General features: G+C 43.1%; 1 protein-coding gene across 3 annotated transcripts in view; it reads left to right on the top strand.

Moving 5' to 3' along the window:
• The window catches only part of ITGAM (integrin subunit alpha M), a 59992-nt gene that overhangs the window by 1953 nt on the left and 32775 nt on the right, over positions 1–25264 (top strand). For 2 of the 3 annotated variants that reach the window (XM_053555024.1, XM_053555023.1), the window contains exons 2-13: positions 8593–8702; positions 10637–10742; positions 12799–12902; positions 13197–13267; positions 13399–13516; positions 18290–18420; positions 18846–18991; positions 20034–20187; positions 21027–21177; positions 21836–21909; positions 22086–22215; positions 22479–22621. In XM_053555024.1, coding sequence (XP_053410999.1) covers positions 8675–8702; positions 10637–10742; positions 12799–12902; positions 13197–13267; positions 13399–13516; positions 18290–18420; positions 18846–18991; positions 20034–20187; positions 21027–21177; positions 21836–21909; positions 22086–22215; positions 22479–22621 — 1356 coding nt within the window. In that variant the 5' untranslated portion in view covers positions 8593–8674. Of the gene's footprint in view, positions 1–8592; positions 8703–10636; positions 10743–12798; positions 12903–13196; positions 13268–13398; positions 13517–18289; positions 18435–18845; positions 18992–20033; positions 20188–21026; positions 21178–21835; positions 21910–22085; positions 22216–22478; positions 22622–25264 lie in introns of those variants that run through there. The other variant, XM_053555025.1, reaches the window with a different exon arrangement.

The raw sequence follows: 25264 nt of genomic DNA, 5'->3' as shown, positions 1-25264 counted from the left end.
GCACTCTACCGAGGGCCATAAAGTGAGACCCTGTCTCTACAAAAAAAAAAAAAAAAAAAATTTTTAAATTGTTTTTGTTTTAATTTTTCTTCTTTATTTATTATTTTTTACTCATTGTCTGGGAATTATTTTAATTTATCCTTCATTCCTAAAGGACACTTTTGCCAGAGAAAGAATTCTTGGTTGACAGGGTCATTTTTTTTTTTTTTTTTTTTTAGCTCTTTGAATATATCAACCCATTACCTTCTTGCCTCCAAAGTTTTTGATAATCTTATTGAGGATCTTTTGTCAAAATCACTTCTCTCTTGCTGCTTTCAAGATTCTCTTTTTGTCTTTCAACAATTTGATTATAACATGTCTCAGTGCGGATCTCTTTGCATTCATCCTACTTGGAGTTGAGCTTCTGGGATAAACATTCATGATTTCATCAAATTTGGGAAGTTTTTGGCCATTGTTTCTTCAAATATCCTCTCTACTTCTTTCTTTCTCTCCTCCTCTGGGACTCTCACGATGCATATGCTGGTTCCCTTAATGGTGTCCCACAGGTCCTTTAGACCCTTGTTCACTTTGTTTTCAATCTTTTTTCTTTCTTCTTTTCAGACTCAATAATTTCCACTATAGCTCCTGGATTCTTTTATGATTCCTTTTTAGGTTTTATGCCTATTTCTATTTTGTTCATACATTGTTTTCTTGACTTTATCTACATCTTCCTTTAGTTCTTATTAGCATCTTTAAGATTGTTATTTTAAAGTGTTTGTGTAGTTAGTCTGCTGTCTGGTCTTTCTCCTGGAGGTTTCTACTTTTTTTTCCCTTTCAAATGGGTCATACTTTACTTTTTCTTTTATGCCTTGTCAGGTTATTTTAGTTGTTGTTGAAAATTTGGGCATTTGAATATAATAATGTGATAACTCTAGCAATCAGATTCTCCCCCTTTCTGAGAGTTTTCTGTTATTCTTTGGTTGTATTTTGTTTTTTGTTTCTTTATTGAAGTGAGCTGTCTCTGTGCCAGACATCAGCCTGAGGTATACACATAAGGTCTTCTCAAGTCTTTTCTGAGTCTGTGCTTTTTCCTGGGCAGATGTGGTGACTTTCTAAATTTTTGTGTACATGTGTTTGCTTTTGAATGTCCTATCCTTAAATGTTTGGCTCCCGAATGTAAAAAGAGAGACACATGAAGGAGGAAAAGGCTCTCGTCCTTTAAATCCCCTGGAAATTTCTTCAGCCAGAAGAGGAAGGGCTTGCAACAATGGGGGAGGGGATGGTCCTGCTCAGTGTCTATACTTCTGAGGTCAGAAGCAGCAATCAATAATCAGCACACAAATTTCTGATATTTGGAGGGCAGGGGTCTTATTGACAGCCCTAGCTCTGTAAATTGCACAGGCTGCTCCGGGAATGCACACACAGCTGCCTGCCAAGGGGTTGGTCGGTGAGGGATTGGTAACTGTTATAGTGTTAAGAGCTGAAATTGACCAAAATTAACCATAATTTATGTCTAAGTCTTCCCCTGGAAGTTTGAGACTTTGAATAGACTCCAGAGTTCCAAAAGAGTTATGTCACACAGATTCTGCCAGTGCAATTGCTGTCTAGGTGGGGAGATGGATTTCTGGTGCTGCCTACCCTGCCGTCTCTCCAGAATCTTCTCTCTCATTCAGTTAATTTGTATCGCGTGTCTGTTATGAACAAGTCATTATTTGTCCACTGGAGATAGACTGAGCAAGATATGCAAGAATTTCCACCCTCATGGAGCTTATATAAGGGGAGTCAGATAATAAAAAACTAAAACGTAATTTTATATAATGATAAGTGCTATGGAAAAATATGCTGCGGCAGATGCTGTAGTTGCCCTGCCATGTCCTGCCAGCATTTAATATTCTCATACAAGCTGGCTAGATTTCCAGCTAAGAGTACCCACATGCAAATTGTGGGTACTTTGCCCTGAGGCATTGTTGTAGCCTCAGGGCCTTCTCTGGTTCCTGGAGCCTACTCTGCCTGAGTGCAGGACAGGGCTGGGAGCACCAGAGAACTGAGCATGCTTCAGAGAGCACCTCTCAACCATAGCTTATGTGAATTGAGGATAAGAATCTAGCTTCTAAAAAAAAAAAGAAGAATCTAGCTTCTTTTCCCCTCAGCTTCCTGAGCTCCAGTTGTCTGCAGTGCTAATTTCTTTCTTTTTTTTTTTTGAGACAGAGTCTCAAGCTGTTGCCCTGGGTAAAGTGTCGTGGCATCATAGCTCACAGCAATCTCAAACTCTTGGGCTTAAGCAATTCTCTTGTCTCAGCCTCCCAAGTGGCTGGGACTACAGGTGCCCACCACAACGCCTGGCTATTTTTTGGGTGTAGTGGTCATTGTTGTTTGGCGGGCCTAGGCTGGTTTCGAACCCACCAGCTCTGGTGTATGTGGCTGGCGCTTTAGCCGCTTGAGCTACAGGTGCCCGAGTTGGTAATTTATTTCATTACACATCTTTCATGAGCTTCTTCTCTTCTCCACTTTCCCATCAGGGTTCCCTGGATGATCTTCCAAATAAATTACTTAAACTTGAATCCTTGTCTCAGGGAGAGTTACATCACACAGATTCTGCTAGTGTAATTGCTATAAAAGATAACATTTTTTAAAAAAGGTAAGATTTTATCAAGAGTAGAAGTGGGGGACCAGTGGGAGGGAATGGCTGGCCGCCTGTAGGTATGCACCCACCTGTGCTCACCTGATTAGTTCATTGAGAAAAGCTCTGCAGGTTGCCCATTCTGTGATTTTTGCCTGTATCTTTATAGAGAGCAGATACTTGGCCACCGTTCAGGGCAAGGAGGGACCTCAATGCCTATATTAGATTAGATCCCTGTGGTGGTCAGAGTATGAAACAAACCTAGCTTACCTACTAAACTACTCCCCACATCCTGGTTGGTATCTTCTCATTTGGCCCATGACCTTGGGCCTCCTTTCCTCATCTTCTTCATCTGTTAACAAGTATAGACTTTGTTGTCTGTCGGTATTTTTTCTTTATGATTATGGAAGTCACTCTTTTTTTGTATACAGGTTTTAAATACAAAAAATACATAGAGAAGAAAAAATCATCCTGTGGCAGATTGAAGATAGCCATAAATTCTTTGACACTCCTCCTATTGAGAAGTGGGATCTATGTTCTCTTTTTAATTAAAAAATTTTACTTCAGAATGTTATGGGAGTATAGATGTTTTATTTACATAAATTGCTTTTGTACAGTTTGAATCAAAGTTATAAGTGTGCACTTCATCCAGAATGTGCATTGTACCCATTAGGTGTGAATTTACCCATCCTCTCCTCTCCCCTGCCACCAGCTTAAAAGTTATTTGATCAGAATGTTATGGACAGAAATGTTGACCGGTTAGTTCCACTTTAATAGTGAACACATGTAGTGTTCATTTTTCCATTCTTGTGATACTTCACTTGAAGAATGGTCTCAGCTGAGCATGGTGGCTCACACCTGAAATCCTAGCACTCTGAGAGGCAGAGGCAGGTGGGTTGCTTAAGCTTAGGAGTTTGAGACCAGCCTGAGCAAGAGCATAGAGCAAGGAGTAGAGACCCCCCATCACTACTAAAAATAGAAAAATCAGCTGGGTGTGGAGGCAGGCACCTTGTAGTCCTAGTTACTTGGGAGGCTGAGGCAAGAGGATCACTTGAGCCAAGAGACTGAGGTCGCTATGAGCTATGACACCAGGGTACTCTACCCAGAGTGACAGAGTGAGACTGTCTCAAAAAAAAAAAAAAATGAAAAAAGAAGAATGGTCCCCAGTTCTGTCCAGGCTAATACAAGAAGTATTAGTTCACTTTTTTTTTTTTTGAGACAGAGCCTCAAGCTGTCACCTTGGGTAGAGTGCTGTGGCATCACAGCTCACAGCAACCTCCAGTTCCTGGGCTCAAGCTATTCTCCTGCCTCCGCTTCCCAAGTAGCTGGGACTACAGGCGCCCACCACAATGCCCAACTATTTTTTGGTTGCAGCTGCCATTGTTGTTTGGCGGGCCCGGGCTGGATTTGAACCTGCCAGCTCAGGTGTATGTGGCTGGTGCTTTAGCTGCTTGAGCCACAGGCACTGAGCCTAGTTCACCATTTTTTATGGCTGAATAGTACTCCATGGTATACATATACCATATTCTATTAATTCACTCATGTATTGATGGGCACTTGGGTTGTTTCCACATCTTTGCAATTGTGAATTGTAATGCTATAAACATTTGTGTGCAGGTGTCTTTTTTATAAAATGTCTTTTTTTCCTTTGGGTAAATACCCACTAGTGGTATTTCTGGATGAAAATAATAAGTCTACTTTTATTTTGAGGTATCTCCATACCACTTTCCATAGAGGTTATACCAATTTACAGGCAACAGTGTATAAATTTTCCTTTCTCTTTGCATCCACAACAGCATTTGTTGTTTTGGGACTTTCTGATAAAAGCCATTCTTACTGGAGTTAGGTATTATCTCATCGTGGTTTTGATTTGCATTTCCCAATTAGGAGTTGTTGAGCATTTTTTCATATATTCATTGGCCATTAGTCTATCTTCTTTTGAGAAATTGCTGTTCATGTCTTTTGCTCACTTTTTTTTTTTTTCAGTTTTTGGCCAGGGCTGGGTTTGAACCCACCACCTCCGGTATATGGGGCCAGCACCCTACTCCTTTGAGCCATAGGCGCCACCCCTTTTGCTCACTTTTTAATGGGGTTGTTTGATTTTTTTTCTTGCTTGAGTTCTTTGTAGATTCTGGTTATCAGCCCTTTATTGGATGTATAGCATACAAATATTTTCTTTCTTTCTATAGGTTATTTGGTCTATGGATTGTTTCCTTGGCTGTGCAGAAGCTTTTTAATTTGATCAGTTTCCATTTATTTATTTTTGTTGTTGTCGTGATTGCTTTTGGGGTCTTCTTCATAATTTTTTTAGCCCAGGCCAATGCCTGTAAGAGTTATTCCAACATTTTCTTCTAGAATTCTTATAGTTTAATGCCTTAGGTTTAAGTCAGTTATCCATCATGAATTAATTTTTGTGAGTGGTGAGAGGTGTGGATCCTATTTCAGTCTTCTACATGTGGTTATCCAATTTTCCCCTCACTGTTTATTGAAAAGGGATCCTTTCCCCAGTCTCTTTTTGTCTGCTTTGTCAAAGATCAGATGGCAATATAAGGATGGTTTTGTATCTGGGTTCTTTGTTTCAATCCATTGGACTACATCTTTGTTCTTGTGCTAGCACTATGCTGTTTTGGTTACTATAGCCTTGTAGTATAGCTTGAAGTCTGGTAAAGTGATGCCTCCTGATTTGTTCTTTTTGCTTAAGGTTGCTTTGGCTATTTGGCATTGTTTCTGATCCTGTATGAAGTGCAGAATTATTTTTTCTAGATCTGCCAAAAACAATGTTGGTATTTTAATGGGGATTGCATTGTAAATCACTCTGGTGGTAATTAACAATGTTGATTCTGCTAATCCATGAGCATATGGTTTTCTATTTGTTTATATCCTTCTGTGATTTCCTTCATCAGTGTTTTGTAGTTCTCCCTGTAGTGGTCTTTCACTTCCTTAGTTAAATATATACCTGGGTATTTTATTTGGGTCTTTGATTTGATTCTTAGCTTGATTGTTGTTGGTGCAGAGGAATGCTACTAACTTGTGTACATTGATTTTGTAACCTGAGATTTTCCTGAATTTATCGATTCCAGGAGTCTCTTGACAGAATCTTTGGAGTTTTTTGTATATAAGATCGTATCAGCAGCAAAGAGCAAGGATTTGATCTCTTCCCATTTGGATACCCTGGATTTCCTTCTCTTGCCTGATTATGTCCCCTGTTTTGAATGTGGATGACTTTTAAACAAAATGTACAAAATGTACTGACAGTATAGGAAGTGAGTTTCTGTCAGTTTCTAGATCAAGACTTTACAAGACTGGAAGCTTTTACTTCCTGTCTCTGGGAACACTTGCTTTTGAAACCTAGCCATCACTCTGTAAGAAGCCCAAGCCACTTGGAAAGGGTACATATAGGTGCTCCAAGTGACAGTCCCAACTGAGCTCCTAGCCTATAGCCAAACTCCACTCCATTATGAGTGATCCATTTTGGAAGTCTAGCCCAACTGAGACTTTAGATGTCTTCAGTCCCAGTCATGATCTGAGAGCAATCATATGAGATACCCCATTGAGAACTGCTGAGGCCAGGCAAGTCACAGAAGATAATAATAAATTGCTATTTTCAGCTACAAAGTTTTGGAGTGGTTTGTTATGAATCAATAATAAATATTTGTATTTATTTATTTATTTATTTTTTGAGACAGAGTCTCACTAGGTTGCCTTGGTAGAGTGCTGTGATGTCACAGCTCACAGAAACCTCTAACTCTTGGGCTTAAGTGATTCTCTTGCCTCAGCCTCCCAGGTAGCTGGGACTATAGGTGCCCGCTACAATGCCCAGCTAATTTTTTTTGTTGCAGTTTGTCATTGTTGTTTGGCAGGCCCTGGGCGGGTTCCCACCTGGCGCCCTAACCACTGGGCTATGGGCGCTGAGCCTAAATTTTTGTTTTTAGCTACTAAGTTTCCAATAAGTATTGGAACATACCCATATTCCTACCATCTTGGAGATAAGCATATTTACATTTTGGTTTTCCTGCACATATATACGCACACATTTGTACAAAATATATATATGTGTGTGTGTGTGGTTGACAATTTAGTAGTATTTGCACTACTAAACGACTATCACTTGGGTCATTTTGGTGTTTTTATTTATTTTTTTTTTGAGACTCAGTCTCACTATGTTGCCCTGGGTAGAGTGCTGTGGTGTTAACAGCTCATAGCAACCTCCAACTCTTGGGCTTAAGTGATTCTCTTGCCTCAGTCTCCCAAGTAGCTGGGACTACAGGTGCCTGTCACAATGCCTGGCTATTTTTTTTGTTGTCATTGTTGTTTAGCAGGCCCAGGCTGGGTTCAACTCTGCCATCTCCGGTGTATGTGGCTGGTGTCCTAGCTGCTGAGCTACAGGTGCTGAGCCTTTTTTTTTTTTTTTGATACAGTCTCACTCTGTCATCCTGAGTAAAGTGCCCTGGTGTCATAGCTCATAGCAACCTCAAACTCTTGGGTTCAAGCGATCCTCTTGCTTCAGCCTTCTGAGTAGCTGGGACTATAGGCAACCTCAACCACACAACACCTGGCTAGTTTTTCTATTTTTAGTAGAGATGAGGTCTTGCTTTTGCTCAGGCTGGTTTCCAACTCTTAAGCTCAAGCAATCTACCTGCCTCTGCCTCCCAGAGTGCTAGGATTATAGGCGTGAGCCACTGTGCCTGGTCTTTTCCTGCACACATGTATTTTTGAACAGATAACCTTTAAACAAAATGTACAGAATTTTTATAATTTTTTTTTCAGCCATGAAACATTTATTTCCAGCTCGTTATTAGGAAAGTAGAACTAGGGGTAAAAATAAAAATGTGTTGAGAACCAGTGAAAAGAACCATTAGTATAGAAATCATATTAGCAGGCTTGACACCTGTAGCTCAAGTGGCCAAGGCGCCAGCCACATACACCAGAGCTGGCGGGTTCGAGTCCAGCCCAGGCCTGCCGAACAACAATGACAACTACAACCAAAAAGTAGCACTGTGGCAGGTACCGTAGTCCCAGCTACTTGGGAGGCTGAGGCAAGAGAATCGCTTAAGCCCAGGAGTTGGAGGTTGCTGTGAGTTGTGATGTTATGGCACTCTACCCAGGATGACAGCTTGAGGCTCTGTCTCAAAAAAAAAAAAAAAAAGTAATCATATTAGCAATCCTATGCAGGTGTGGTTTTATGGTCTATTTTGTGAAAGCATTTACCTGTGTCATTGAAAACAGAATCAGAAGTGACTATACACAGTGTAATGTAAGGCTATATCAAGGATAATTTTTTCCTTTCTATTTTGTATTTAAAACCTTTATGCAAAAAAAGAATGACTTCTATAATCATAAATGAAATACGTCATCATTTAACCTTTCTTCCTTTGTTGGTTTTTCAGGTTCTTCCACTTTTTCACTATTAAAAACAACGCTGCAATAAATACAATTGTACATATATCTTTGATGTCACTTCTTACCTATGTCTTGAGATAAATTATTGGAAGTGATAATTCTTGGGCAAAAGTTTTGAGGCTTTAAGAAAAAGCAAAATAATATTTAAAAAGTACTAGATATCTCTGTAATTGAGTTGTCCGTGTTGAGGGCTATGCATAAGGACAGCTACGGCTGAAGGGTTCTTGCTGTTTCTCTGGGCTGGAGGAGGGACATTTTGCAAAATGTATTTTTGGGGAGATGCAGACTTTGACTCCCCACACTTGTTTGATTTGTGTTAATGTTTAGAGCATATATTCTGGGAGGCAGGTCCCAAGTCTGTCCAGCTTGTTTTTCACAATAGTTTGGCAACCCCAGAATCAAGTGGGCAATAAATGGCAGCTTTTTGATAGTGAACTTGATGGTTTAGTCAGGAAGCTGGGTAAGAAGGGAGTAGGCTGTGTGCACTCCTGGGAGGAAGGTCAGACCCACTGTGCTCACTGAACCTCCGCCCTTTTCCTTTGAGTCAGTAATAGACTTCTGCCTTCCACTTCTCTTTTTTCTACCCTTCCTAGGTTTGGTGGCTTCCTTGAATGGCTCAGCGGTGCCTGCTACCCTACAGTTTCTACTCCTTCTAGGCTCCTGCTCCTTCCAGCCATGACTTGCAGAGCCCTTCTGTTATCAGGTGCACCAGGGGATTGGGGGGCCCTTGGGGTGGGGATGAAGGGAACTTTTGGATCTATGAGTGAAGAGAAAAGGCACAGAATATCTAGGAGTTAGTCTGGGAAAAGCTGAGGGGACTTGGGGGAGGACAAAAGATTCGAGAGGAAGCAGGGAGGAGAGCTGGACCAAGATGGAATGGCTGGGGAAACTTGGATAAATGACTGAAGTCATAGGCTATGCAAGGCCATTTGGCTGGTCCCTTCACTTCACAGATGAGGAAACTGAGGCCCAGAGGTGTGAAGTGACATGTCCAAGGGTGCATAGCAGGTGTTTCCTCTTGGATTCCACCTCACCACCTCCCCTTACCTTCAGTTCTGTTTCCCTACGATCCAGATATAAATGTCTATTGAATTTATATAAAAATGAATGATGAATCAAAGTGATTTTAGTTTGTTTCCTTTTATGCCTGTGTTTTGTGGAGAATAAGACAAGGGGAAGGAAATATGTGAGAGTTTCACAGGAAGGAAATTTTCTAATCAAGAGTATATAGAAACTTAATTATTGAGCAAATCATTGGGGCGTTGACACTGAGTGAAGAGGCCATTTGTGCGCTCAATGAGAATGGAGATCAGAGAGGTGCTGAATGCATTCAATGATGGTGGTGGTTCTTAGATCTTGGGTGAGCAAACTGTGGCCTGTGGATCAAATATAGCCCACCACCTGTTTTTGTACAACTTGGGAGCCATATTCATAGTTTGAAAATGGATACTTCTAATCCATATGATGGAATGCTAACTGCATCCAGTTAAGTGAAATGCTATCTCTACCCCCAAAGAATTCCATGTGTCTCCTTAGTAGTAAACTTGTATTACAAAAATTTGTACTTAATAATTATCTTTTGACTTTCCTTAATGAAAAATTTGTGGAAATGTATTTCTGCTCTTGTTATATAAGTACCTAATACAACACATTCTCTTGGCTTCTTGGCCTGTAAAGCAATGTTTTTCAACCTTTTTTTTTTTGAGACAGAGCCTCAAGCTGTCGTCCTGGGTAGAGTGCTGTAGCATCACAGCTCACAGCAACCTCCAACTCCTGGGCTTAAGCGATTCTCCTGCCTCTGCCTCCAAAGTAGCTGGGACTGCAGGTGCCTGCCACACGCCTGGCTATTTTTTGGTTGAGGCCATCATTGTTGTTTGGCGGGCCCGGGCTGTATTGGAACCTGCCAGCTCAGGTGTATGTGGCTGGTGCCTTAGCTGCCTGAGCCACAGGTGCAGAGCCCCCCTGCCCCCGCCTTTTTTTTAATCTCACAGCACACTTGAACCTATAGTTTAATTTCCACGGCACACTTAAATTATGTTGATAAAAAAAAATAGGAGTAAAGAAAAAGAAAAAACTATGCTGTGAACTTTTTTTTTTTTTTTTTTGAGACAGAGTCTCACTGTGTTGCCTTTGGTAGAGTGCTGTGGCATCACAGCTCACAGCAACCTCAAACTCTTGGGCTTAAGCAATTCTCTTGGCTCAGCCTCCCAAATAGCTGGGTCTACAGGCACCTGCCACAACGCCTGGCTATTTTTTGGTTGTAGTTGTCATTGTTTTGGCAGGCCCGGGCTGGGTTTGAACCTGCCAGCTCTGGTGTATGTGGCTGGTGCCCTAGCTGCTTGAGCGGCAAGCCTGAAAATTATTTAATTAATGATCTTTAAAAAATTTTGTGGCACACCTAAGATGCTCTTCCTGCACACTGGTTGAAAATCACTGCTGTAAAGCCTAAAATATTTAGTATCTGGCTCTTTATAGAAAATCGTATTGACCCCTGCTCTGGCCTATGGGAGCTGGACCTGGGAGGCAGACACTTGGACGCTGGGTTAGGCTGACTCTGGACAGGAAGATGCACAGAGTGGGAGGCGTCCTGCTTTCTTGTCTCCTTTCCTTTGACCCCACCCCTTTCTCCCCCTCCAGCCTTGACCTTATGTCACGGGTTCAACCTGGACACTGAAAATGCAGTGATCTTCAAAGAGAATGCAAAGGGCTTTGGGCATAGCGTGGTCCAGCTAGAAGGATCCAGGTAAGAGCCTGAGATGGAGTTCCCTGTCTCACATGCTTTCTCTCCAAAACTTTACCTGAAAAAAGCTGCAATTTCCTTGAGTGGTTTTTTGGAATAGATCATAAAGTTCCAGGGTTAAAATTCAAAAGACACAAATGGGTGTAAGAGTAAGAATCTCTTTCTCCCCCTCTTCCCTCGGTTCCCTGCCCAGGAGAGCAGTGGTGTCTGTGTGCTCTTCTGGAGGGCTGAGAGCGTCTAGGCGCATGTGACATGCATACATCTTCCCAGGCCTGTCCCCCCACCACAATGCAGCACACATTATACTGAAATTACGGCCTGCCTGCAGGCTGCCACCTATTTTTGAAGATAAATTTTATTAAGTGCCACCTGTCACTTACTGCTTGTGGCCACTTTCAAGATGTAATGGCAGAATTGAGCAACTGTGGCAGAGATGGAAGGCCACAAAGTTGAAGCATTTATCTTTACAGAAATAACATTTGCAGAGATAATATTACCTTTGCTGATCTCACTGTATGCTGCCCTTTGCTTTCTCTCCTCCTTAAGCATGGTGACTTGACCAGATAAGTACATAAAGAGCTTATTCATTCTGTTTTATGCTTGCATCAGATTCCATTATTTGGAGATATCATAATATAGTTTTACAGTACACTAAATACCTTCTTAATGAATGCTTAGATTGCTTTCAGGCTTTTGCTATATGAACAATGCTGTCATTTTTCCTATGTGCAAGTGTATTTGGAAGTAAATTCCTAGAACTAGGATTGATAGATTAAAGGAAAAACAAGCATATATATATATTTTTTTTTTTTTTGAGACGCAGTCTCACTATGTCACTATGGGTAGAGTGTTGTGGCTACACAGCTCACGGCAACCTCAAACTCTTGGGCTCAAGCGATTCTCTTGCCTCAGCCTCCCAAGTAGCCAGGACTACAGGTGCCCACCACCATGCTCGGCTATTTTTTTGTTGCAGTTGTCATTGTTTAGATGGTTTGGGCTGGGTTTGAACCCGCCAGCCTCAGCCATAACCACTGTGCTACGGGTGCCAAGCTTATAATTGTAATAGATTTTTTCCAGATACTCTGCATAGAGTAGAGTTGCTCCATATGAGTTTCTAATCTTCCTCCACCTAGTTTATCATTTATTTATTGACTTTGCTTATGCTGTAGTTTATCACATATAGAAATTTGTTTAAAATGACTGTGTGGGCTCAGCACTAAGGCTTCAGCCACATACACGAGAGCTGGTGGGTTCGAATCCAGCCCGGGCCTGCCAAACAACAATGACAACTACAACCAAAAAAAATAAATAGCCGAGCATTGTGGTGAGTGCCTGTAGTCCTAGCTACTTGGAAGGCTGAGGCAAGAGAATTGCTTAAGCCCAGGAGTTGGAGGTTGCTGTGAGCTGTGACGCCACGGCACTCTACCCAGGGCGACAGCTTGAGGCTATCTCTCAGAATAAATAAATAAATAAATACATAAATAAAAATAAAATGACTGTGTGGTTGAATTGATCTATTTCTCTCTCTCTCTTTTAAAAAATCTATTTCTAAATGATCCCCAGCTTTTGTGTAGAGCTTATAAAGACCCTTCCCATGGCTTGGAGCCTGTAGCTCAGTGGTTAGGGCGCCAGCCATATACACTGGGGCTGGCGGGTTCGAACCTGGCTTGGGCCTGCCAAACAACAATGACAACTACAACAACATCAAAAATTAGCTGGGCATGGTGGCGGGCACCTGTAGTCCCAGCTACTCGGGAGGCTGAGGCAAGAGAATTGCTTAAGTCCAAGAGTTTGAGGTTGCTGCGAGCTGTGACTCCACGGCACTCTACTCAGAGTGACATAGTGAGACTCTGTCTCAGAAAAAAAAAAAAAGACCCTTCCCATTGTGAAATTTAAAATGTATTCATTTTTAAAATTTGCTTATTTTTTGTCCTGTTTATGGGAATTCAGGAATCCCTGTGAGGGTTTCCACTTTCCACTGGGCAGTAGAACTTCCGTGGTCATGTTAGAGTTTCCTCCCCAATGTTAGGGTTTTCTCTATTCCAATCTCTCCCTCCAGGGTGGTGGTTGGAGCCCCTCAGGAGATAAAGGCTCCTAACCAAATTGGTGGCCTCTACCAGTGTGACTATGGCATAGGCATGTGTGAGCCCATCCGCCTGCAGGGTGAGTCATTGCTCCTGCCTGGGCCCCAGGGCTAGAAATCGCCTGTGAGCACATATGGTCTTCCCAGGCATCTCATGTTCTGGGGATCTGTGGTAGGGTGCACTGGCTCTGCGGCCTCCTCTTTGTCGTTACAGTCTACCCAGACACCCTCGGGCCACCCGTCCATGTTCCTTCCTCCGTGCCCCTTGACCTGGCAGTCCTCTGTGTCTCCCAGGTGGAGGTGGGTCCTGCCCAGCTCAGACACAGTCCCTCTCCTCCCACTGAGGGTGACCATGCACATATTTGTCCCCTCAGTCCCTCCGGAGGCTGTGAACATGTCCCTAGGTCTGTCTCTGGCAGCCGCCACCAACCCCACCCAGCTGCTGGTGAGTTGCCCTGGTCACAGAAAGGTCTTGGGATGGGGGCAGGGATTGGGAGGACTAGTGGAGAGTGGAGATGCCAGGGGGAAAGGACAGGGAGAGGGGAAGCCCTTTTTCACTGGCACCCTGTCCCTCAGGCCTGTGGCCCGACCGTGCACCAGACTTGCAAGGAAAACACATACGTGAAAGGCTTCTGCTTCCTGTTTGGCTCCAACCTACTGCAGGAGCCCCGGAGGTTCCCAGAGGTCCTCAAAGGTAGGTGGCCTTTGGCCAGGGTACAGATGGACAACATGAGACAGAAGACGGTGCAGGTCTGGGCTAGGGACTGCTCATAGTCTGGGGAATAACTTAGAGGTCTAGGTGCAGAGGTGGGGGAGCGGGGCTGTGTGAGAGAGGCTGGGGGAGGTGCTAGGGGCTGGCACTTAAGAAAAGTCCTGATATGGCCACTCACCTTTGTGAGAGAAGGGGCTCAGGGACCCTGAATTAACAGATGTCATAGTTACTGTCCTTAGAGCAAGTGCCTGAATCTCCCACCCACAGCCTTTGCTGGTCTGGCTGGTTTCAGCCCCTGCCCACCTCTCCAAACCCTCCCATCCCTTCTGTCACAGTCACCGTGCTCCAGCCACTCCAGGAAGCTTACTCAGTTGTTCCTGGCTCAGGGCCTTTGTACTTACTATTCCTTTGGTCCTCTGTGCTCTTCCCCAGATCTCAGTCAACCATCCATCGTTGCCATCTTGGCTCATATGTCACCTCTTCCAAGAGGCTTTTCCTGTGTGGCCCTTTAATCAGTGTGGCCACCACTCCCTGTCACATGGCCCTGCTTTACCCTCTTCACATCTCCATGTTCATATTCTACCTGTCATTTATCTGTCTTTTCTTCTGTAATATAGGTTTCATGACAGCAGGGATATTGTCTACCTTGTTCACTGCTACATGCCCTTTATCTATTGGTGCTTAAAAAATTATCTCTGAACTTAGCAGCTTAAAACAACAAATATTCCTTACCTCAAAGTTTCTGTAAGTCAGGAATCTGAGGATGGCTTTGCTGGGTGCCTTTGCCTGAATATGTCTTATGAGATTAAAGTCATATTGTTGAATCAAATTGTTCTCATCTGAAGGCCTGGCTGGGGGAAGATCTACTTCTAAGCTCACTCATATGGTTGTTGGCCTGAGGCCTCAGTTCCTCACTGGCAGTTGCTGGAGGCCTACATCAGTTGCTTGACACATGGGGCTGTCCATAGGACAGCTCACAAAATAGCTGCTGGCTCCCCTCAGAGACAGTGAACAGGATAGCGGGAGAGCAAGAGACAGTGGGCACCCAAGACATCAGTCATAGTTTCTATAATCTAATTTCAGAAGTAACATCTCATTAATTCTGCCATATACTGCTCTTTTGAAGTGAGTCAAAAAGTCTAGCTCACACTCAAGAGGAGGGGATTATGCAAAGGTGTCACTGCCAGGAGGTGGAAATCTTGGAGACCATCTTGGTGGCTTCCCACCACACCCTTGTTCCCCAACATTTATTGATAGAGAGAGAGAGAGAATATGAATGAATGAGTGAATTGTTCATGCTGATTTCTCCCATTGCTTTGTTCAATTGCTTGATCATCTTTTTGCTTGTGTCCAAGTTGGTTCTGGAACCAAATCCCTCCCTTTTACAATTTTTCTTTCTTAAGCCCTGCTCCTTTGTACTTCAGCCTTCTCAGAGGATCCTCCTTCCTTCACAGAGAAAACAGATGCTTCCAGGCATGGACTCCCTCCACTTCCCCCTTCTCCTTTTTCAAATTTCCGTAACAGCACCACTTTTGGCAGTGTCTCCTCGGTTTTAGAAAAAGATCTGTCTCTCCTCTTTCCATGACTAATTCTTCCATCTGGGCTTTTGAAGGTCTCTCCTGCACCAACTAAGAAGCCCACTTCTTCAACCCCTCATCTCTCCAGGAACTTTAATTCCCCCCATCCCCTGAATGTTAACATGCTCCTGCTACATATATTTTAAAAACAATGAACCACCCATATTGACAGCAATGAAAATAATCTTCCCTCCCGTGGTCTCTCCTTATCTTCTGCCATCTCTCCATCCAAGCTTCTTGAAGCAGTTCTGTGGCTTCAGCTCGCCTCTCTACAAGGGCTCTCTCACCTCATCTCCACTGCTCCCCTTCACAATTCTTCACCCTCTGATGTCTGGCTTCTCTGTACATCCACTGTACAGACCTTGATCTTGACAATGGCATTGGTGACACCCTGAATGCCCAATCTCTTTTCTGTCCTCACAATCACTGGCCTTGCTCATGTGACCTGTAGATCCTTTCTGCCTGCTCTGGACACCCCAGTCTCTGACATTGCCCCTGCTGGGGCTTCTCAGCATCACCCCCAGGCAGTCCTCCTTTGCCTACCCTGTCCACTCAGGAGTTCCACTTTTCTTGCCCGTATGTTCTTCCTATCTGATATCATCAGTTCTGTGGCTTCAGCTACCCATCGCTACATCTTTCTTTAGACTTCTGTCTTAGTCCATTTTGTGTTGCTATAAAGGGTAACTTACAAGGAAATGGAGGTTTATTTGGTTCACGGTTCTGCAGGCTGCCGAAGAAGCTTGGTGTAAGCATCTGCTTCTGGTGAGGGCTTCAGGGAGCTTCCAACCAAGGCAGAAGGTGAAGGGGGAGCAGGCCTGTCACATGGCAAGAGAGGGAGCTAGAGTGAGAAGAGGGAGTGCCAGGCTCTCTTAAACAACCAGCTCTCCAGTGAAGGAACAGAGTGAGAACTCACTCATTACCTCGAAAGGCGCACCATTCCATTCAGGGCTCAGTCTCCATGACCCAAACACATCCTACCTCCAACACTGGGGATCAAATTCAACATGAGATTTGAAGGGGAGAAACATCCAAACTATAACAACCTCACTTCCAGGAGTTCAGGACTACTTCTTAATTTTGTTCTTATTTACTTTCAAACATGTAATACATGCACTTGGTTTAAAATTCAGAATGCACAAAATAAAAGATATACTATGAAAATTTCCTTCTCTCTCGTCAGGAAACCGCTGTTGCCGGTTTCTTTGTGATTTCATCAAAATATACACATATGTATATTTTTCACTTTTGTGCCACAAATGGTAGCATGCTATCCACACCATTCTGTACCTTGATTTCTTTCACTTAACAATATATCTTTGATTTTCTAAAAATTTCCTGGCTAGTTTGCTTTGTATAGTTACCACATAAATATTAGAATCTGCTTTCTAGTCACAAAAATGCCAAAACTCTTTAGAATATTTTATATTATTATTATTATTTTTGAGACCAAGTGTCACTCAGTCACCCTGGGGTTGAGTGCTGTGGCATCATAGGTAACAGCAACCTCAAACTCCTGGGCTCAAAGGATCCTCTTGCCTCAGCCTCACTAGTAGCTGGAATTGCAGGCGCCTGCCATGATGCCTGGCTAGTTTTTCTATTTGTAGAGATGGGGTCTTGCTCTTGCTCAGGCTGATCTTCAACTCCTGAGCTCAAGGGATCCACATCCCTCAGCCTCTCAGAGCACTAGGATTATAGGTGTTAGCCACCACACCCAGCCTATATTATTTTTTTAATACAGTAAAATTGACCTGTTTTTCTTTTAGTGTTCAGCCATGAATTTTAACATATTCATATGTTTAACCTATTTTGTGTAACAATCACCGTAATCAGGATACAAAAGTTCCATTATCTCCCTAAAACTTCTTTCCTGCTGTTCCTCTTCCTCCCACCTCCCCCAGCTTCTGGCAGCCATTGATCTGTTCTGGTTCACTACAGTTTTCTGTCTTTTCAAGAACGTTACATAAATGGAATTGTAACCTTTTGAGACTGCCTTCTTTCTCTAGCATTGGAGCCTTACCCATGATGTCGTCTGTGTCCAAAAGTTCCCTCCTTTTTCCTTGCGGAGCAGTATTCCATTGTGTGGCTTTACCACCGTCTCATTCACTGTTCATTCACTGAAGGATGTTTGGGTTGTTTCTAGTATTTGGCAATCATGATTAGAGCTGTATAAACTCCTCACTGCTCTGACAACCTCTCTAAAATACAAGTCATTCCTATTCAGAGAACCTTCAGTGGCTCCCCATTGCCTAGGGGTAAAGTTGAACTTTTCATGGGAGTAGAGAGGCCCTTGCTGGCTATTCTCCACTTAATGTCAGAGCCTTGTCTCCATCCCCATCATGTACATTTACCCCTGTTCCACAAATGGCTTTCCTTGATTCTGCCAGAATCCATTTGGGCCCCATCTTCTTTGTATTGGTCAGAGTCTCAACTAGGAAAGATGGCATACCCCAATCTCAATAGTTTGAGGAGAGTTTATTTGTAAAAGGACTAAGTATAAAGGTGTGATAGGGACTAAAGGAGCTATAGGGATAGTCTGAGCACCCTGAGGGGGAAGCAGCAGAGCAGACCTGTTGTCACCCCTAGGCTGATGGGATGAGGAGAGGGTGAGGTCACCAGAATCCAGAGAGTTACATGGAGCACGCTTCCTTGAGAGGAACAGTGGTCTTCTGTTAAGGACATAGTTGGCTCAAGACAACCTCACATTGGGGGAATCAAGGGGAGAATACCCTGATCTCACTCCCCTCCTGCTCTGCAGTCTCCTGTTGAGCCCAGAAAGAACTCTGGTGATGAGGTCTATGTAAGTTGACTTCCTGGACCACAGAGCTGAGTGGAGAAGGATAGATGTGGGGATAGGGGTGGAGGCAGAGGGGAGCACATCCAATGTACCTTGAAATGAGTTATTCCTTTTTCTGTAATTTCTTTCTTTCTGTGTATTTCTGGCAAATTATAACATTTCTTGTTCATCATGATCCAGTTGAATGTCACCATTTTTCCTGACTCCCATGGGTCCCAAAGTTCCCATACCACTTTATTATGTTTTTATCTAGCTTGGAGCATGGATTAAATCTTGTTTACCTGTTATTCTCATTGCCCAGCGGAGAGCTGACAAGCAAGGAAAAAATGAGCACTGAGTCCCTAGTCACTTAATTGATTCATACTCTTTTTTCTTCTTCCCCAGGGTGTCCCCAACAGGATAGTGACATTGCCTTTTTAATTGATGGCTCTGGTAGCATCAACCCAAATGACTTTCAGCGGATGAAGGATTTTGTCTCAACTGTGATGCAGCAATTTGTAAAGTCCAAAACCTTGGTGAGGGCCAATGGGTAGGTTAGGAACAGCCCATATGAGGGTGGCAGATGCATGGCGACTGCTTTCTCCTCCTACTGCAATTGTAGACAGTGCCAAGCTGACAATCCACTGTGGTCCTCTTTCCTCCTTTTTCTGGATGTAGCCTCAGCATTCCCTCAGCCTTTTGTAAATCAGGCAACCCTGACTGATTGATAGGGGCTGGCTTAGGAGATGAAACCCGTGTCACATCTCTGGCTGAATTCTGGTATTGGGAAGAAGTGGGAGCTGATGGCTGATCTCCGATGGAAGAGGGACTGGGGGCAGGGCAGGGAAGGAATTGGAGACTGAAATGTTTCAGTGTTTCAAGATTTAGGTAGGGCTTGTTGGAAGATGTTTAAGGGAGTGGGGACACCTTCTCCAGTGTAATGCCAGGTGCCCCTTTCCAGTTTGCTTTGATGCAGTACTCTGACGACTTCTGGACTCACTTCACCTTCAAAGACTTCCAGGAAAACCCCAACCCAAAATCCCTGATGAGGCTAGTAAAACAGCTGCAGGGGAGGACGCACACTGCCACAGGAATCCTCAAAGTAGTGTAAGCTCTTCCCTCTTTGGTAAGGGTGGGAGGAGGAGGAGATATTTTTAGCTGGGCTTTGAAGGATGAAAGGGCTGGGGTTCATGCAGGGCTGGGGTTCAGGGTGTTTCCAGGGGAGGGAACAGCATGGGAAAAGTGTGGAGGTACTATGCCTAGTGTGTTCACGAAAAACAAGTGTGAGTCAAGTTGAGGGTAAAGCGGGGAAGTGAGAGAAAAAGGTGGCTTGAGGGAGGCTAAAAAGGTTGGTTGAGGTCAGATCACTAAAGGCAACTTTATAGCCAGTTGGGGATCCATTGAAGGTTTTAAGCAGTGGGCAGACATCACCACACTTTGTTTTGGAAAGTTCATGCTGATTTCAGTGTGTGTGGGGGGTGGGGTGGGGTGGGGTGGAGGAAAGGGTAGGGTTGGGACAGAAGTGCAGGAAGGACTCGAGAGTCCCAGGTGTGCTAGAGAGCTCGTGCAATGTTCTAGAAGAGGTTAGACGAAGGCCTAATTAAATTTATTTCTTTAAATTAAAAAAAAAATTGGAAGTAATAGCATTCAGTTTAAAAACTAAGCTATGGGTGGCACCTGTAGCTCAGTGGGTAAGGGTGCCGGCCACATACACCAAAGGTGGTGGGTTTGAACCTGGCCTGGGTCAGCTAAAACAACAATGACAATTGCAGCAAAGAAATAAAGAGGCGTTGTGGTGGGCACCTGTAGTGCCAGTGACTTGGGAGGCTGAGGCAAGAGAATCACTTAAACCCAAGAGTTTGAGGTTGCTGTGAGCTGTGACACCATGACACTCTACCCAGGGTGACAGCTTGAGACTCTGTCTCAAAAACAAAAAACAAAAAACAACCAAGCTATGGAAAAGTATACATAGGTGCGAAGGCTTCCTTTCTCTCCCCTGGTCTTCCAGGTCTTTGGGCACATTTCAGTGTTAAGACCCAGGAGAGGCCAGCTGTATCTGTGTCTGTGACTCTGCTGACTTTTCCTTCCTAACATTAATAACATCTCTGTCTACTTGCATTTGAATTGGCCCCTCCTTTTCCCTGCACAGAATAGAACTGTTTAATGTCACCAAAGGAGCCCGGGAGAATGCCCTTAAGATCCTAGTTGTCATAACAGATGGAGAAAAGTTTGGTGATCCTTTGGAGTATGAGGATGTCATCCCTGAGGCAGACAAAGAAGGAGTCATTCGCTATGTCATTGGGGTATGAAATATGGCCTGACGCTTCTGCTGAGGTTTTCTATTTGGATATACCCTCTCTTTAATTTGCAAATATGAGTAAACTCAGAGTGAGGAAAGGGTTATTGCTAGCTCATATGCACCTGTATCAGTTACCTCTTGTCACACTAATGCTGTCTAACAAACTATTCAAAAATTCAGTTGTTTAAAATAACAAATAAGCCTCAAAGTCAACTGGGCAGGTTTTTCTTAGCTGGGCTCACTCACATATCTGTAATCAACTGCAGGCTGTCAGGCAGATCTGCTGATCTTGGCTAGGCTCTCTTCATTTCTGAGGGTTGCCAACTATGTCTGCTGAACTAGATGGCCTTTGTTGGAATAACTGGGATGATTGTGCTCTTCACTCCCTGGGTAGGCATCTCTGTACATGGTTTGGTAGATGGCTCAATGTTAACATTACAGTACTCATTACTAGGAAAAAGGATGGCACAGCAAAGCTTTAGGGAAAGGACTTGGACAAAGGAAGAGAAAGAGAGCTAGCATCTCAGTGTAATCAAACTATCATAACACTCTGTGTAACATAGAAAAAGATATTATCATGGATGCATGACTTAGCAAGTAGGAAATACCCTCATATATAAAAAAAATTCTTCCCTTCCTCCGGGAAGCATGGCATGGCAAATGGACCAAAGGCTTTAGCTCTCAGTAGTTTCCTATACTTTGAAGCCCCGTCCCAGGGGCCTCCGGTACATTCTCTCATTTGACAAATCATGTTTCAGATTCTTTTCCTGCATGATTTTCTTTGTTAGATGATGCTGTTACCCTTAGGCAGTGTCTGACTTGGCCTCTGTTCCTTGGCAACAGGTGGGAGATGCCTTCAACAGTGTGAAATCCCTCCAAGAGCTTAATACCATTGCATCCAAGCCACCTCGTGATCACGTGTTCCGGGTGACTAACTTTGAAGCTCTAAAGACCATTCAGAACCAGCTTCAGGAAAAGATCTTTGCGATTGAGGGTAAGCAGGCATCTATGTTCCCAGAACAGCTCCAGAGGTCCTCTCTAACCCCAAACATATATTCTGCTCTAGAAACTAGACCCTCCTAACCCTTGGTATCCTGACTGCCAGCATCAACTCTTTCTCCACTTCCTCCAGCTCCCAGCCACCCTGGCCTCATATGGTCAATTTCTTTGAAATCAAAGCATCTACACTCTTACCTCTAATTTTGCAAGTCTTGGTTACAGGCTGATAAGTTGGAGTGTGGGGGAGTCAAATCCCACATGGTATTTTTTTCTCCCAAATTTGGATGTGTTGCCAACATTTGTCTGTTTAGTTCACTGTTATGTCCCTGCTGCCTAAAATCGTGCCTGGTATATAGAAGGTGTTGAATAAAAGTAATTTAGTAATTGGGGGGGTTATATATAATCTGGATTTATGGTTTATCTGGGAAAGTTGAAGGATTAGACACCTTGAGGACCACATTCCTGCTTGGCAAGAGGTAGCTGGCACTGAATAGATGCCACCCCATTAACAGGGGCATAAGAGGGGCATGTGCTCTCCAGTTCAACACAGATTCCATCTGAGCCTCATTCTGTTTGGTCCCCAAAGCATTTGAGTTTCTAGCATTTGTTCTAGGCACTTCTGCTTTCTTTTATGTAGAAACTTCTCCTTACAGGTACTCAGATGGGAAGCACCAGTTCCTTTGAGCATGAGATGTCTCAGGAAGGCTTCAGTGCAGCTATCACCTCTGTAAGTGCCTCCTTCATTAAGTTGGGGGTAGGGAGCGACAAGAGAAAGAGATGGATGAGGTTTAAGGGTTTGGAGGTTCTTCTCTGTGATGGGTACTTGTTGGGGGTTACATCTTCGTTGGGTAGCAGTGGTCCCTTCTCTCTTTCTCATCAATCCTTTCCTACCCCCTTTCCCAGAATGGTCCCTTGCTGGGTGCTGTGGGAAGCTTTGACTGGTCTGGTGGAGCCTTTCTGTACACATCAAAGGAAAAATTCACTTTCATCAACACAACCAGGGTAGATTCAGACATGAATGATGCTTACTTGGGTAAGTGGAGAGGACAGAGGTTCAGGATGTGGCATAACTCAACTACTGTAGATGTCATTGGATCTTTTGTAGGCCTTCGGGATGGCTTTAAAGACAGAAGCTTCAAAATTTAATTTTTATTATATTCGTAAAGAAGAATATAATGCAGGGCTCAGTTCAACCTACCAAGCATTGGGCTGCCCCATTCTTCAGCTCAAGGGATGGGTCTGTATGGTGGACAAGGGGGCAGAGAAAGTATTCACCGCTTAGCCCATCATCTTCAGGTTATGCTGCTGCAGTCATCTCACGGAATCGGGTGCAAAGTCTGGTTCTGGGGGCACCCCGACATCAGCACATTGGCCTGGTGGTTATGTTCAGACAGAATTTTGGCACATGGGAGTTCAACGCTGCTGTCAAGGGTAGCCAGGTGAGTGCATGAATGTGCAAACAGAGGTTCCCTGGGGGCTGAGCGGTCCTAGGATTGACATTGGCAATTGCCATTCATGGCTGATTCTTGTAAAGGAGCCTTCAGAGAGCTTTGACCTGGAGAGTCATGGGATCAGCCTCTGTATTTGAGAATGCTACGTTCTTAGCTTTTCCAACTAACAATAATAAATAAGAATGCTTGACCTGTACAGAACTGATCTCGGAGCTGGTATTCAACTGGTATGTAACCAGTATAGCCATAGTAGTTATAAAATATTGAAATAGTTCCTTATCTGTTGATAAATGGCTACTTCCCCCTCATCCCTATACTCTGACCCTTCTTCCAGTGCCATATGGGCTTCCCTATGATCTAGCAACTATGGGGTCAGGCAGAACACCTTAGGGGACCTCCAGGGCCTGTTCCAGTCAAGCTCCAAGAATTAGTCCTTGATCCCTATGCAACCCTAGAGCTTCAATATTTTGCATGTCACCCCCTGAAAAATCTGAATAGTTGCATATTATGTGGGAACTGGTGTGTGAGGCAAAAATCTCTAGTCAAAATCATTCTTGAGAATTCCTGAAACAGGACTGCACCCCTGATATCGTGCCTGTGGTTCTGTGTGTGTTTCTTTAATTTTCATCCGTAGTTCTTTTTGGTCTGCAATTAATGTGAAACCACTTTGCCCTAATATTCAAATAGCTTTTTGTAATTCTTTGCTAATAGTCAAATACTTCACATAGTCTTTCCAAATGTTTTACACACAATGACCAGTGATGCTGTCAGTGCCTGGCATATACGAAGGGTGGGTGGAGGAGAATGTTAGGGGAATTCCAAGAAGTCAAGTGTGGATGTAATGTTACTTGTTTTGTGTGTGTGGTCAAGGATCACATGAGGGAGGATGGCTGGTCAACTGTCCTGCTACACACAAACTCCTGCAAATTACCATCAATGGTGATAAATGCTTAAACTGGGATAGTCTGGGAGTTAAGACAACAAATGGGAGGGGCACTTACATAAGGGTATTGGGAAGGCTTCCTGGAGGAAGTGACAGTTAAGTCAAGGCCTAAGGCAGAAGAAGGAGAGAAGTGAAGGAGAGAGGAGGAGAAAGAAAAGGATAGGTGTGGTTTATCTCAGGCATGAAGGACTTGTTCAGAATTTGAAAAATCAATGTACAGCTGGGAGTGGTGGCACATGCCTGTAATCTCAGCTACTTGGGAGGCTAAGATGGGAAAGTCATTTGAGCCCAGGAGTTTGAGACCAGCCTGGGCAACATAGTGAGACTCTCCATCTCTGTAAAAAAAAATAATAATAATAATGTTGCAGAAATGGATAAGCTGATCTTGAAGTCCATGTGGACTCAGAATAGCTAAAAAAAATCTTAAAGGAGAACAGAGTTAGAGGACTCACACTTCCCAATTCAAAACTTACAAATCCATGGAGGGAAGAATTAGATCAGTGGTTTCCAGGGGATGTGGGAGGGAGTGGGGATTGGGAATGGCTGCTAACAGATAGAAAGTTTCATTCTGGGGAGATGGAAGTGTTCTGGAATTAGTGGTAATGGTTACAGAATAATGTGAATATACTAAAACTCACTTAAAATGGTGAATTTAATGTCAGGTAAATTTTAACTCAATTTTAAAAAGCCATTGAAAAATCACTAAAATTCACTATAACAGCAGATTAGAGAAGGAAAAACATGTAATCATCTTAATAGATATAGAAAAATGATCTGACAACATATATACAACATCCTTTTGTGTTTAAAAACTCTCAGCAAACTAATAAACTAACAGGAAATTCCTCAACCTATAAAAGAACATTTACAAAACATCTGTAGCTGGTATCATACTTAAAAGTGAAAGAGAATGCTTTTCTCCTAAAATTGGAAAAAAGGTAAGAATGTCCACTTTCACTATTCCTATTCATCAGGGAAGAGCTAGCACAATAAAACAAGAAAAAGAAGGAAAAAAGAATTCAGAGTGGAAAAGAAGAAATAAAACTATCTTTATTTGCAGATGACACCATTTCATGGAAAATATCAAAGACTATATAAAGTAGCTGCTATAATTAATAGGTTATTTCAGTAAATCCTGAAGATACAAGATCAATATTTAAAAATAATTTATATTTGTTATTCAATAATTATTAAATAAATAATAAAATAATTAAATTATTGTTATTAAAAATTTGTATGTAATGTCATTGAACAACTAGAAATTTAAATAAAAAGTGTCTTTTACAATAGTACCAAGGACCATGTAATACTTAGGTATAAATCTAACAAAATGTGTACTATGCCTGTATGTTGAAAATTATAAACCGTTAATGAGAGAAATCAAAGACTGAAACAAATGGAGAGCTATACTGTGGCCATGGACTGAAATGCTGGAATTTGAATGTTGTTAAGATGTCAGTTCTCCCACAGTTGATCCATAGCAGTAGTTCTCAACCTTCTTAATGCTGCAAACCTTTAATATAGTCCAAAGGGGTCGCGACCCACAGGTTGAGAACTGCTGATCTATAGAGTCAATGCAATAAAAATCCTGCATAGGTTTGGTGCTGTAGCACAGTGGTTATGGCACCAGCCACACACTCAGGCTGGAGGGTTCGAACCCAGCCCGGGCCAGCTAAACAACAATGATA

This window comes from Nycticebus coucang, chromosome 12 (genome assembly GCF_027406575.1).
Source record: "Nycticebus coucang isolate mNycCou1 chromosome 12, mNycCou1.pri, whole genome shotgun sequence".
Taxonomy (NCBI): domain Eukaryota; kingdom Metazoa; phylum Chordata; class Mammalia; order Primates; family Lorisidae; genus Nycticebus; species Nycticebus coucang.
Note: the sequence above shows the minus strand (reverse complement) of the source record. Positions and strands in the feature narration are given on the sequence as shown.